The sequence below is a fragment of the Lathamus discolor genome, chromosome 1 (assembly GCF_037157495.1).
Source record: "Lathamus discolor isolate bLatDis1 chromosome 1, bLatDis1.hap1, whole genome shotgun sequence".
NCBI lineage: Eukaryota > Metazoa > Chordata > Aves > Psittaciformes > Psittacidae > Lathamus > Lathamus discolor.
This window is the reverse complement of record NC_088884.1, coordinates 17818188-17833707: the sequence shown is the minus strand read 5'-3', so window position 1 is coordinate 17833707 and position 15520 is coordinate 17818188. Positions and strand designations below refer to the sequence as shown.

Sequence of the window (15520 nt, the reverse complement as noted above, 5' to 3'; positions counted from 1 at the left end):
CTGGTGCCAGCCAGCACCCCCAGATCCCTTTCTGCAGGGCTGCTCCCCAGCCACTCCAGTCTATACTTGTGCCCAGCATTACTACATGCCACGTGCAGAATCCAGCATTTCAACTTGTTAAATTTCATCCAGTTAATCATTGTCCAATGATCCAGTCCATCTAGATCCCTCTGCAAGGCCTCTTGGCCCTCAAGAGGGTCAGCGTCACCTTGCAGTTTGGTATCATGAGCAAACTTGCAGCTGGCACATTCAGCTCCTGCATCATCGATGAATATATTGAACAGAACTGAACTGAACTAGAACTGAACCCTGAGAAACCCCACTGGTGACTGGGTACCAGCCAGATGTAGCCCCGTTCACTACACCCCTTTGAGCTTTGCCCTTCAGCCAGTACTTCATCCAGCACACTGTGAACCTGCTAATCCCACAGTTGGAGACCTTGTCCAGAAGGATGCTGTGAGATACAGTACCAAGGGCCTTACTAAAATGTGGAAAACTACATCAACCACCTTCTCTTCATCCACCTTATTATAGAAGAGTATCAAATCAGTTAAACAGGACTTTGAGTTTGTGAAAGTATGTTGACTGTGCTGGATGAGTGCATTGTAAACTCATAATCTGCATACGTTTTCATTTAAATAATTAAAGTTTGGTAATCATGTAATTGCCACGCACTAGTATGGAATGATATTTTAACTGAGCTTTTGATAGCTTGAAAATATGAAAATCTGAATGCCTTTGGTATGTTTTGTCTGTTACTGAGCTGCAGAAACTTTTTAACTGCTAAGCATGGAGGTTAAAGTGTTCTTTTTTCATTAGAGATGGAGTCTGATTTCCTTCAGCTCTTCAGAAGAATGACACGTTTCCATGCAAAGAATTATGAATTGATTTGCATGAATTTGAACTGTAAATTTGAACATGCAAAAATTTTAGATGCCAAATGGTTATTTAAAGAAACCAGAAAGCTCAAGTCTCTTCTATTTTTTGAGACTTACTAATATGAAAATCTGTATTCAGAAGTAAATGTCTGGGTGGTTTGATAATCAGAGCATTTAACAGTGTTATTTCCTTACAAGATTCTGGCCTATAATTTTCAAATGTTTAAGCATCAGACAACAAAGCTGTGATAAAATAGGTCCAATGTCTTTATATAGAACATCTGAATGTACTTTCACCACTTTTCCTCCTTCCTTATCTAGAAACATAGCACAAGGCCTGAGTTTCACATTTCACATCTGTGAGAAGTGGAGGATCTTTTATATTGACTGTACTGGTTTTCCTTGTTGTACTGTTGTGTTAGTAACTGATCTTAGCTTTGTAATATGGCCTTTTCATTTTTAAATACAAAATCTTGAGATAGTGGGTTTTCATTATTCTGAGAGAGAAAATTAATAATGAAGAGTTAGAAGCATGTCTGCCTGTCCTGTCTGTACCTCTTCCTTTCATGGAGGTTTTTGTCAGGTAACAGGGAGAAGGAGAAGGAGGTTGCATTACATAGCAGTATTAGGGCAATAGGAAACTGTTGCTGTTGGGTGATACTCATTTTATGGAGACAGATCCCTAAGGAAATTCAGGCTTGATCATCACCTGGGTTGTGTAATGGGATTTTTAAAGAGTTAATTAAATGTTTGTCCTCCTACATATAGATTTGAAGTAATTGTTAGGCATGTTGTACTTCTGTTAAATCTCCTTTTTAGTGGAGAGAAAACGGAATTGTATAGCTTTTTTGCAAACCACTTTAATGTTTGAACACTTAGCATGAAATAGATAAAATCCAATTTGCTGTTGTTTTCATTGTTGACCCTTTATACCTTAAAATTATATATTTTTTAATACATCTCCTTAAATGGAGGTTACTGATAACTGCCTTGTAAAACAACGAATCTGTATATTTAGAGCATAGGTATGCAATGTCACAGTGTTGAAGGAAGGGATTTAGACTGTAGTTAAGACTGTGTGGAGAAATAGAGCATCATGTGTTCATTGACAGAAATCATGCTGCAACATAACCATTCCTTCAGCATTTCAGTTTTCAGTTTGTTTTGTAAAACTTCATATGGAAGTGACATCTCATATGATACTTTGAAAACATTAATTTACATCTGCATTAAAAAAAAAAAAGCCAACAAAGCTCCCAAGCCCTACTATGTAACCAAATTGCTTGCACTCTTTAAAGAGTCATTCTTAATTAATCACAGAAGACATCATATGCACGTGTCTCTGAAAGTAATGCTTTTATTATGAGTATATACTTACTGATAATTCTCTTTTGCTTAAATAAGTACCTCCAGGAAATCATTTCAAGACACTGTACAATGCCACTGAATAAGATTTATAAACATGTTCTCTTTCAGTCACTTTCCTCTTTCAAAAAATTCATTACCCTTTTAGTTTTATTTAGAATAAAGGGCTCTCCCTTGTCTTTAATGTAACATATAAAATAAGCTTTTACTGCCTCCTCTCCTGTGCCGGTTAGTTTTAGAAAACTTTTTACCACTCCCTAATGCATATGTCAACAGAAAATATTAATATGAGCCTATCAACATCTGTTGAAACAATTTTAGTGTATGTGGAAAAGGAAATTAATCAGAGGAACAAACGCTCTTGAAAGGAAGGAAATTTTGTTTAAGGGTTCTGGGGCAGCTTTAATTCAGTTCCATTGTTCCACAGCAGTGTAGGACATGCAGTCCTATGTTGATGTTTATCATCAGTTGCTGCATGGAAGACTTGGACTTGTTGAACTCTTGGCAGGTAAATGAAGAGGAAACTCTGAGATACATTGGGGAAAGAGTACTGTTGCTTATATATTCTGTTACTGATTATGTAATCTGATTATGAAAACTCATTTCAGCAAATGTGTACAACTAATATCAACACAGATTATTAGCAAAAGAAAACTATCAATATGACATATGTGATTAATTTTTCATTTTCATAATTGGGCTTATTTTTGTGCTGTATTTGTTTTTCCTTGTTTCTTTTAAGCTTTTAGCTTTAAGTCCACAGTGCGATGGATACTATTTGAAGGCCCCTCTGTTCCCTTAATTCTTGTTTCAGTAACTGGGAGGTGGAGGGAATCTAATTAGACTTCATAATTCTAAGTTTGCTCGCAAACATAGATTTCCCTCACCCCTCGAAGTAGAATATAAAATACAAGTGGCTGCAAGGCCAGTTCTTATACTGGGTTTGCTTTTCCCACAGCCTGTCATCCAGATACCTGCACTCCTGCACACCCTGCTGCCAGTCTTCATCTGCTAGACGATAAACGGTGTCAGTGACTGCAAAGGGTCAGCTTAAGAGATGGAAGTGTCCAGGACAGAGCTGGTAGATGGGTGCACAGAGGTGACTTGAACAGTGTGAAAAAAGTTGGTGTACGGGTGAAGGAAGTTTCTTGCTGTACATGGTAGGAGACAGGCTCCCTACGAGAGTAATAAAAGAAGCAGTTTATCTTACAGCCTGATCCTCCAGATTCTTTTGGCTGCAGATCTAGGAGAGAAAATTTGAGACTAAACCTTCCCCTTGTGTCTCACAGATGCATAATCCCTAGCATTCAGTACTGATTTTCATTTTTCAAAGTATCACTAAGTCATAAAAATGGTTTTCATGATCCAAACCAAGACATAGGACTTGTTCCACCATTATGTATTTGGTTGGTTTTCCTTCCTCTGAGGGCATCTACACAATAAAAATATAACAGTCTTTGAAGAAATCACTAATCATAGAGTAATTTAGGTTGGAAGGAACCTTCAGAGATCATTCAGTCCAGTCTTCTGCTTAAAGCAGGACTAACGTCAAACATGGATCGGGTTGCTGATGACTTTATCAAATCTAGTTTTGGAAATCTCCCAATAACAGAGTTTATATGTTTTTCCCTGGGCAACACGTTTCAGTGCTTATCTGCACTCAGTGAGAAGAATTTGTCTCCAACTTGAATTCTTCTCATTAGATCATGGGACAATTGCCATTTGTCCTGTCAGTGTGCAGACCTCTACTGCATTTCTCCCTCACTGTCTCTGTATCATACTGAAAAGTCCTATTTCTACTTAGCTCTTCCTTGAAGAGCAGCCATGTTGTACCTTTTGACCATCTTTCATTCCTCTATGAAGATGTTTTTCAGTTCTACTGTATTTTTTTTCAGTATAAACTAGTAGTCCATTGTTGATCTAACATAATGCTATAGATCAACCTGTCAGCTTTGGGTTTTTGTTGTTTTTAAGTAGTGGTTTCACTCTTATTTTAGTCTCCTTGTTTAATGTTGCAGATCCTGTTTAAGGATTTAAATAATATAAATGTGATGTTCTTATTGGACTGAATTCAAAAGCTGCTGTATGCAATTTTAAGCTTCTGCTCTGTTGCTGTAGTGAATTTCATTAATTAACTATTTAAAATGGGTTTTCCTTTGTTTCTAGATATTTTCTCTTGATTTGTGTGTGCTTACTGTCAGTTTTCATTAGCAGTTACCTGTTGGAGGATTTAGCTAAAGTCAAAAGTCATAATTTTGTGTACCACTAGCATAGGCTGCAGAAAGTATAATTCCTCAGGGATGTCTTTTTATACCTTTAAATAATACAATGTCAGCCCTATGTCTCCAAGTCACTGTGGAGATAGGTGTGTACAGAAAAATAAAGCTGATGGTTTATAAATTCACTTAGCACCTTTTACAATGCAGCAGCCCTGATTACCTCATATGGTGGATGCATATTCTGCCTGGTTTTGAAAATTTTCTGTTTCAGAATGCATTCAGTGAGTTACTCAGTTAGTTATTTGTTCAGTCTGGAGAAGAGAAAGCTGCGGAGAGACCTTAGAGCAGCCTTCCAGTACCTAAAGGAGCTGACAAGAAAGTTGGAGAGGGACTTTTTACAGTGGCCTGTAGGGGTAGGACAAGGGGGAATGCCTTTAAACTGAAAGAGGGTAGATTTAGATAGATTAGATATTAGGAAGAAATTCTTTACTGTGATGGTGGTGAGGCACTAGCACAGGTTGCCCAGAGAAGTTGTGGCTGTCCCATCCCTGAAGTGTTCAAGGCCAGGTTGAATGGCGCTTTGAGAAACCTGGTCTAGTGGAAGGTGTCCCTGAAGGTGGCAGGGGGATTGGAACTAGATGATTTTTAAGGTTTCTTCCAACCCAAACAATGCTGTGAAGCATCCCATAATTCACCAATCAACTTTTAAAATGTTATTTTCTGTATATATCACTGTGCAATTTAAGCTAATATATGAGATGCTGGTAATGCTGTTTTAGCACACCCACCAAGTTATGCAAAGACTATTTTAAAGGATTCATTACCCCTCTGGCATTAGACTGTATATTCCCTAGATAATGAGTGCCATAAAAATCAGGTATCTTGATACTGCTGCTAGCTCTTATGACTTGAAAGTCAGTGGTGAAAGATGATGTAAGAGAAATTTTTCTGATTCTAGTACTTCTGTTCCTCATATGTGATGTACTTAAGTGAAGTGCAAAGGGACAAAAGTATTATTTAGGGGCCAGAGGAATCATCTGAAAAAAAAACAACCAAGCCTAACTTGCAACTTTCTGCCTAAGTTTTAGGGAACTACTCACTGATTCCCTTCTACCAAGCTGCTTTATCTTCATTTGAAATCATGCATCCTTATCCCATCATTTTATTTCATATTTTTAGCCCTTATATAGAAACATGGAAACATTTGTTTTAATATTTTGCATTTAGCTTCCTTTTGAGTTAGAAGCATCCTAAAATGGCTTTGATGTTTATGGTTTGAGAGTCTGTTTTACCCTGTGCTTGAGGGGATATAGTTACGGCTTCGGCTGTACAGGCAGGGTTAGTCATCCCAAATCATGTGCTGTTCAAGACCTGTTGGTTTTTCCACAGTTTTAGCTTTCAGATTTTTCCTGTAGCCACTTTAATTCTTAATGCCAGCAGAGTGTTTCGATCTTCATTCAGGTGGAGCTGGTCCCTTCTATACAGTTTAATCTTTCCCTTAATTAATGAATATAGGTACCCAATCCTGTTGCTGTTTCGGCAGGTGCCTTGCTTGCTTTGTAAATTTCTACAAATGTTAGAGAACATTTTAAAGACTACATACTGCATACATACAGTATGTGCTGAGAGGACAGCTATTCATGCGTCATAACAAAATATGGAAAGTACGCTTTCTTTCACTGTTTTCTACCTGTGTTTCCTTAAAGGCATGAATGGTTGCCTTTGCCTCTGAAATCAGTTCATCTCCTTAGCGTCTCTTTTTGCTGTTGGTTACTGGATTTAAGTATGGGGGGCTCTGGTCATATATATTTATTTGTTTACTTACTTATGTATTTATTTATCTATTTGCATCTGAGCTGCTACCTCAGTGCTTTTTTCCTTTTTTCCTTTGATGGCTCATTTTATATAAAACAAGTGGATTTTACACTGCTGATTACATATATGCATTGTGCCTCCATCTCCATTTAAATTCTTAAAATGCTTGGGTTTGTCATCTTCGTCAGCTGCTTGGCATTTTAATCCAGTCAGGTTTTTGGTTTTGATTGCTTTTGATTCCTTTACATGGAAGTTGAATTCCTAAGCTGTGTACTATCCTGTAACTTCAGTATATAGAACCAGGAGCTACAAATATACTCCCTCCCCACCTGGCTTTGCAGTATTACCTTTGGAACTAGCTATTTGATTTAACTTTAAAATCAAAAATAAAAATTAAGGGATTAAAATACTAGACTAGTTAGGAGTTCTTTGTGAGGCAATTTATAAAAATTAACTAGGTTCTGTCGTCTTATTTTTGTCTCTTCAACCAATCACTATCTGACTTTGGAAGCCTAGCTAGACTTTAGCTCTGAATGAACTTTCCAAGGTTTTTCTGAAGTTATGTCCCAAAGGGCTGTCTTTTTTTTTTAATAAATAATTTCAAGTTCTATTTATAATACCAAATTGAAAAATAGACTAGAAGTATTTCAAGCACCAGAATATGTAAGCACCCTTATGTCTGTTGCAGTCAAATTCTCTTTTTAATTTCCCACTTTTCAATTTTGTAGACAGTATATAGGAAACAGCTGGGCATTCACTAAGGTATGTTAGTTGTAGTTTGTCTCTAGAGTTTTTCTAACATAGTTCTTATGTTCTTTGGTTTCTCATGCCCTGAAATATATGTGTCACCTTTTATGACCTTTTCAAATGTTACAATTTTAACTTAAAGCTTTCCAAATGATCTTCTAACTGATATGGTAAGCATCAGGCTTGTTCTTCCTCTTTTGTATCTTGGAATTTGCTTATTCTTCCCCCCCTTTTTTTTGGCTATTCTTCAAAACTGAATTTGAACCAAATCGCAGATGAATGTCTCATCCATTTCTGGAGGGATTCCTCTTTCTGATGGTGTTTCTCTGCACTGTCGGTGTTTTTTATTCCTGATTTTTATGAAACATACAACTATACAGAGCTGCTCTCCTGTGATGTGCCCCCCAAATTAGGCAGGTCTTAAACATGAGATTTTGGAACAATATCTATGAAGACTGTTAGAAGTAAGTACTTATCTGTGGCCTTCCTGTGCACTGTGTATTAAATGTAGAAAAATAGCTTGTCTGAAACTGATTTTGTTTTCACATTGGGCTGAAGAACTAAATATTTGTCAAGCAAAACTACCTCTGGTCTTTATTTTATAATTTGTTTTTGGTTTGGGGGTTTATTTTTTTGTTTGTTGGTTTGGTTTGGTTTTGGGTTGGTTTTTTTTTTTTTTTTTTAATGATGAAGAATTGTACTGCAGTTTAAAAATATAATCGTGTTTTAAAATACCAGTATGGAGAAACATGATCGTGAAGTTTTTGAACAGAGATATGAGAAGTGTCTTAATTACAGAAAACTTTGGTATTTTTTCTTTCTGCTCATGCTATTACTTATGGAAATCTCTGTATGTGTAAATATACCATCAGTTTTTATTTGAAAAATACTTATTTTGTTACTATGGTTAACAGACAAAGCATGTTTTCATATCTTTTACTAGCATCATTTTAATACACAGAAATAGAAAATTTTATTTTAGAATGTTTTTCTTCCCGTTCCTCTGTCAGCCTCTGTAACAGCCATTTTCCAAGAGGTTATTTTTGTGACACTTCTGAAACTGCTCCAAATCGATATTTCTGTGTTGAACTGAGAAGGGAAAGGGTTTGGGGTTTTTTAATGTAGTGAATTGTATTGACTATAATGAATTCTGTGTGCAACATAACTATTTCTTTTTGAGATATTAAACAGATACCTAAAGAAAATATTTTAAAACCATATATAAATAACATCATCTTCTGTGTGGTTTAGGTCTGTTCTATGTATTGGTATACACCAAAGCATGCATTTAGGTTTATCTCATTGTCTGTCTGGATTTTTTGTTAGGCCCGGCGCAAAGAGGTTTTCATCCAGGAGCGGTATGGAAGATTTAATCTGAGTGACCCATTTCTTGCTCTTCAGAGAGACTTTGAAGCGGGTGCTGGTGATAAAGAAAAGAAGCCAATATGCATGAATCCTCTGTCCATTTTAGAAGCTGTTATGGCTCACTGCAGGAAAATGCAAGAAAGAATGTCAGCTCAGTTGGCTGCTGCTGAAAACAGGCAGAAGAAGGTATCCCTGCCTTGATTTATTCTTTTAAGCTGCTTTTAAAATTCACATCTTTGTCTAACTTGGTTATCATTATGAATGTTAAAATGTTATCACTTAATTGCCATATATAGTGAGGTGCTGATTTTCTGGGGATATTTTATGTGCATACCTCCTTCATTCCATGAATTTAGCTCTACTTATGGAATAAATGAAATGTAACTGTTACAAGTTGATGCAGTATGTAAGTGGGTATCTCAGCATGAGCTGAGAAAGCATCATCACAGTATATTTTTAAACCAACACCACTGAAGCCAAGTGGAGCTACTGTTATTTTTATTCTAACCTAAATAGCATAAAATAGTTTACTGCATTTTATATATGGTGGCTGTGTTTTATAAATCAGTAACACTAAATTGTAATTCTAAAACCATCCGTTTTTGCATATTCAGAACATTTGCTGTAAAGAGAAAATTATTTGGGGTATTTTGAGGGATTTCTAGAAATGTTTGACAAAGTAGGGTGACCTAATGTAAGGAAAAAAAAAGTTAAGCCTAGACAAATGTGACCCAAATACAGAGCCAGCTATACTTCCTTCATTCAAGAGCAGTTCCTCCTTCTCCAGATATGATTCCTATATCTGTTGCCTCTTTTTGCCTCACTGTCTCACTCTTACCCTCACTAATGAAGTGTGTGTACAGCTGTGTTTATTCTCTCTGGATATTACCAGACTTTAAACAGGCTCAGACTGGACTTTTATTTCTGGGGATTTTTCTGTGAATATTGTGACCTTAAAAATATTCTTTGAATAAATTTTTTATTTGATCTTACAAAGCAAGTCATAACAATCTGCCAGAATGTAGAAAAATAAAAGAGGTGCACAAATGACTGTCAGTCACTGGCTTACCATATACCAAACACCTAATTTCCAGATGTCATCTGCTTTGTGTTGAGTCTCCATCCTCTTCCATCTCTTCAAATGCTTTTCCTGGTGCTGCTATGAAAATTAATTTTGAAGTTTCCTGGGAACTCAAAATCAGATAATCAAATGACAGTTCTTGCTTTGTCAAGTGTTTGCAAAGTAGTTGTATTGGGAGGCATGCTCAAAGAAAGATACGTTGGTTGTGCGAGGCCCATTGATGCAATTTAGTCTAAACCTTGTGCTCAAAGGAGATTACCAGCAGTACATCTGATCATCTGTGAATTTGTCTTTCTGAGCCCTGAAAAAACCCAGCAATGGCAATACTGTAGCCTTTTCTGCACTACTATCCTTGTGAAGAACCTTTTTCCAAGTCTGGGCCTCTTAAAGGGCATTTTTGCGTGTTAACCTTTTGTTATGGGGCCCAACCTGCCACTACCAAGAAGAATTTGACTCTGTCATCATTGTAAGGGCAGTTTAAAAGGAGTGGTATGTTGCTATTACATCATCCCTTGGTCTTTTTTCACTAGATTAAGCAAGCCACGCTCCCTCAACCTTTTCTCACAAGGCATGCACTCTGTCTTTACCTTTGAAGGGCCTTTGCTGGTTACTTCTTTGTGGGATACTATAGTTTTTCTTGGTATCCTTTTCTACCCCTTTTCAAATCCTTCTTGAACACATTTCCAGATGTTTACATTACTGATACGATTCGGTGTATATAGCACACTTTGCAAAAATCAGGCCGTGGTTTATAAACTCATTACAGCTAGTTCCAAATCTGTTATCTAAAGGAAAAAAAAAAATGCAGTGTATATATATTAGGAGTTCTTTATATGTAATGCGTACAAAATAAAGTGATATAATAGTATGGTAAGCTGATTTCATCCCAGTTATATGTTAAAACCTGCTTGTGATTAGTTGAAAGTAATATAATTTCAGAGCAGTGCCTTGTCCAAAAGCAAAATGTAGAAATAATAAAGTTCAGAAAATCTTGATAAAAGACATTTTGAGTATAACCTTATTGCATTTCCAAGCTTTAAAAGGTGTATACATTTCCCATGATTTTTATATCTGTTTTAACAGAAAAGAAAATGTTGGATACTCCACTGTTACTGTTGGATGCTCCACTGGCTTTGAAATGCTTGTGAAGCGTACGAATACTGTTGGATGCTCTGAAAAAAAACAATTAAATGCTTGAGAAAAACGATGATCTTTCTGCTTGTGGAGAATTATGAATGGGACCATTCCTAAACACAGTGTCATCATCATAGCTTGTTAATTTAATTTGCAGCTGTACTGTCTTTAACATAATTCAAGAGGTGTTGTTGCTGGTATCGTTCATTTAACAATGTTTGCTTAATAAAGCCATACCTTATTTTTTATGGTTAACAGTGTTTTTAAGAAAGAGTGGACTTGGGTTTGTGAAATGTGTTGTACAGAGTGTATTGGTTAACCTGCAGTGAAGCTTTAAAAAGCCAGTGGAACCCCTCCACTGCTAAACAGGGTTTGAGCTATTGGAAGACAAAATAACATTTATAACATAGGTATAGTTTCCCGCAGTGATTTCTTCCTCTTAATTTACTGTTTCTTATGATAATGGTATGATTTCAGGAAGAAATTTTACTATTCCTGTAATATACATCACACCAGTATTGCCATCACCTCTTTATGCTTTTCTGATTCTTCTGAAGAAAATGGAGGAGAAAATTACAGTCAGGTAACATGATCAGAAATGTTGGGAGACTGAGACAGACATTCATCTACCAATGTAAATTCATGCAGGATTTATTGTTTGTTCTCTGTATGTCATTTCCCTTCCCTTTGTTTTTAAGCGTTTTCTTAGTGAGTTTGTTAAGTATCTAAAGTGAATTCTATGTGGTAATGTGGGGGAAAAAAAACCAAACCCGAGACAATCAGCTATAGCAGGTGTGATTTATTTCTGTTACAGCTGCAGACTCTCCATCTTGTACTCATCTCATGATGGCATGAGTTTCAACTCTATGGTATAACTTGAGAGTAACAAAATTGGTATTTAAAATAGTATTTATATTAGTTTTAGTTTAAATGTGGCTTAGTTAAAAACGAATTGTAGACACATCTACAGTGCTGTGGAAAAAAGGGTTTCAGAGCTAAGAAATTTCATCTTCTATTGGGGAGGACAGGGAATAGTGCACTATAGTAGGAGGCTTCTGAGAAAGCTATTACATTCTAATGCCTGGCTGGTTTATTTTGCCTGTGTGTCTGTTTGTTTCATGTAGCAACCAAGACAATATTTTAAACTTCGACTGAGAGGAGGTACTCCATAGCTATTACCAATCCCTGAGGCTATTTTGTTTCCCACATTACAGTTTACAGTAAATATATTCCTCGACACTGTATTGTCTTAAACTCTGAAATTAGTAGCATTTTAGCATGACACTATAATCTGAATCTATTATCTGTGACTCTTCCTCCATCTCTTGAAGTGAAACATTTATTCCAAATAAGATCTTTAGTGTACTATTTGCCACAGCTTTTCTTTGATTATTTTTTGAGCATTGTAAAATGAGTCATGTTGTAGAAGCATGAAACAGTTTCCTGTTGCAGTAAAAATTAACCTTTCATGTTTGTGAGCACTTGATTTTATTTTTTTTCTGTAGATATCTGAAAGTATTCTTACAGAAAAAAATATGCCCACTTAGAAAATGCACTGTATTGGTACAATCTGAATTGTATTTCTGTATTGATCTGTACGTAAATATGAAGCAGAACTGACAAGGCTAAACCAATTTAAAAAGTACAGGAGGGGGAATGCTCAGCAGTTCCTTGGGGGTTGGTTGGTTTCTTTGTTTTTATCAGTCATTCGGGAAAATACAAAGCAAGTTGGGTTGTGTTATTACTAGGAGGTATTCTATAAGATGGTGCATTAATGTGTTTTTCCAGTGCTTTTCGAGAGCATGGTCTTTGAATAATAGCATAATTAGCAGGTAAGATGAATTAGAGGTGATGGCTTTATGAATGAGGAGAAAAAATACTCTTATCCATTATCTGCACAGTGTAGGCAGTTTTTGATTCTAACTTGTAGTTTATACAACACTGCTGTCAGTGAGACCTACTACTATTAGTAAGTAAAGGAAGAAATTTGTGCCTGTGCCAAAAAGTTGGTCTCATAAATGAATGTGTTTATTCATAAATGTTAAAACAAGATATAAGACACCTATTATGGGCATGATGGACTGTGTATTTCAACCTTAATCTCCTTCAGTGTGAGAAAGACCTAAAACCTAAGCCTTTCATTACTGGACTTAAAGTTTATGTACAAAGCTTATCACTTGCTTGTGTCTGGTTACTTTACTGGCAAGAGGACTTTCTTTGATATCTTATGGCTAATTTCTGAAGAACAGGTAGCTCCTTACTTAGGAATCAGAAGAATTGAATCACTTTAGGGGATGTCTGTGTTGTTAACAGGAAAAAGTAGATGGGTTTACTTGGTTTCTGAACTGTTCTTCAGAGATGCCTGTCTCTTTTCTTTTGCTTGTATAAGATTATAGGCATTTGTATTAGATATTACAAATCCTTTTCCTGAGTGTACAGGTTCATTTTAGGTCCTTTCCAACTCTAATGATTATGTGGTACTCTCAAAGGTTAAAATACCAGTGTCAGGTTAGTACTAAGTTTTATTGAAAGTCTCTGTCTTGTTAATGAGAATTTTTATTTATGCTTTCTTACAGTTGGAAATGGAAAAATCTCAGTTACAGAATCTTGAGCTGGAGCACAAAAAACTATCGGCTCGTCTTGAAGAAGAACGTGGAAAGAATAAACACATAGTATTGATGCTAGTGAAAGAGTGTAAGCAGTTATCTGGGCGAATTGTAGAGGAAGCCCAGAAACTGGAAGAATTGATGTCAAAATTTGAAGAGGAAAAGAAAAAGGCTGCTGAATTGGAGGAGTCTCTTGCTGCTGAGAAACAAAGGAGCACACAAATGGAAGCTCAAATGGAAAAGCAGCTGTCCGAGTTTGACACAGAGAGAGAGCAGTTGCGTGCCAAACTTCATAGAGAGGAAATGCACACCAGTGACCTCAGAGAAGAGAGAGAGAAAATGATCCAAATGATTGAGCAATTAAAAAAGGAGAATGAAAGTAAAGCTAATCTTTCTCTTAAAAATAAAGATAATAATAAAGATAGGAGTCTTGTTTCTGTTTCTGTTGAAACAGAAGAGCCAATTTCAAGAACTGTTGCCTGCCAAACAGATACTGTAGTAATGGACAGTAGCACAGAAAATGTAAAGAAGATGCCTTTGACTGTATCTGTAAAGCCTTCTACAGTGAACCCACTAGTATCTGGCAATACTATAATGAATGTGTGCACCAGTGCAGCATTGGTGAAGCCTGTCATTGATAGGCAGTATTCATCTAGTGAACTCATCCCTCCCACAACTCCTGTTCTTACACAGAATCAAAACAGAATTGAGGAAAATGGACCAAGTACAGGCTCATCACCTGATCTACCAAGTAGCACTTCCCCTTTTACAAATAGTACTTCCCTTTGCACCCCTGCAGCACCGACTGCTGCAGCTCAGAATTCCTCATCTATGCACAGTTTGCATTCACCATCTGCCAGCACTACTGGGCATCCAGGCCTAAACCCACGAATCCAAGCAGCTAGGTTTAGATTTCAAACAAATGCAAATGACCCAGACCAAAATGGAAACACAACCCAAAGCCCTCCCTCAAGGGACGTATCTCCTACTAGTCGTGACAACCTAGTTGCCAAGCAGGTAGCTCGGAATACTGTTACCCAAGCCCTTTCTAGATTTACAAGCCCTCAGAGCAGCACTCTGTCGCGGTCAGGGACATCACATTCAATGGAAGTTGCCACTTACCCCCCAGTTGGTAGAACAAGTATAAAGACTCCCAGTGTATCAAGAATTGACAGAGGAAATCCTCCACCAATTCCTCCTAAGAAACCAGGGCTTTCACAAACTCCTTCTCCACCACACCCACAGCTTAAAGTTTTAATGGATAGTAGTCGTTCCCCAAATACAAGTGCAAAAACTGACAGCAAAACCGTGACCTCACCTCTTTCAAGTTCACCACAAGGAATCAGGGTAATAAATGAGGAAATTATTTCTAAGTCCTCACCTCAGCTGCCACCAAAACCTGCTATAGATTTATCTGTGGCACCTGCAGGCTGTGCCATACCAGCCATAGCCTCATCTCAGGTGGGTGCCTGGCCTTCCCACTTCCCTGGACTGAACCAACCTGCATGTTCAGAAAATTCCTTTGTCATTCCCACCACCATTGCCTGTAGCTCCTCCATAAACCCTGTTAGTGCTTCATCCTGTAGACCATGTGATTCAGACAGCCTCCTGGTAACAGCATCAGGTAAAGGGATTGATGTGCTACAAACTGTCTCCCTCTAAAAGAATATGTCGGTTTTCCTATACATCACTTGTTTGCTTTATTTTTTTTATACCTTTCTCTTTTTTTACTTTCTAAAAGCTGAAATTTTCGTTTATGTTTTTTCCATGTTCCATGGGTATGGGAATTCTTTTGCTGATTTCTTAATGTTATAAATTAGTTTGCTTCCCTCAAGGAAGTTACAAATTGAAAGCTTTTTTTTTAAAGGTTAAGGATTAATGTGTCAAGGAAATGAGGTGCAGTTTATGGTATATTAAAAAAACTTTTTTTTTTTTTTTGGGGGGGGTTGTTTGGTTTTTTTGTGAATGCTGTTACTTTGGACTTCAGAATGTTGTATCATCTGAAATAATGCTTTGAAAATTACCTTTGCTGGTGATCTTCCATGGAATATTTATGTTGGGGAAGCTGTTCAAAAGCAGTGTGTGCCAAACTTGTGTCTGTATATATAGGAGATTCTAGGGCTCACATTGTTAAGGAATTCTTGTTCCCATTCTGCTTCAGTGAAGACTTTCCTCATGTTTCTGGAGTAACCCAGTCATGCTTTTAACATTTGGCTGTGGCATCACACTGTCAGAATCCTCACTGCTTTCTGAACAGTACCATAAAATATAAGCTCAGAATCTTCCATTTGTCTGCTACTTCTCAGAGGT

The 15520-nt window shown here is 36.9% G+C and overlaps 1 protein-coding gene across 5 annotated transcripts in view; it reads left to right on the top strand.

Moving 5' to 3' along the window:
* Positions 1 to 15520, top strand: part of CTTNBP2 (cortactin binding protein 2) — an 87216-nt gene that overhangs the window by 22699 nt on the left and 48997 nt on the right. For 4 of the 5 annotated variants that reach the window (XR_010608199.1, XR_010608208.1, XR_010608207.1 and 1 more), the window contains exons 3-4: positions 8351 to 8575; positions 13181 to 14834. Coding sequence is in view for 2 of the 5 variants with exons in the window: in XM_065659818.1 (XP_065515890.1) it covers positions 8351 to 8575; positions 13181 to 14834 (1879 nt within the window). In the remaining 3 variants the exon portion in view is untranslated. The remainder of the gene's footprint in view (positions 1 to 8350; positions 8576 to 13180; positions 14835 to 15520) is intronic. The other variant, XM_065659938.1, reaches the window with a different exon arrangement.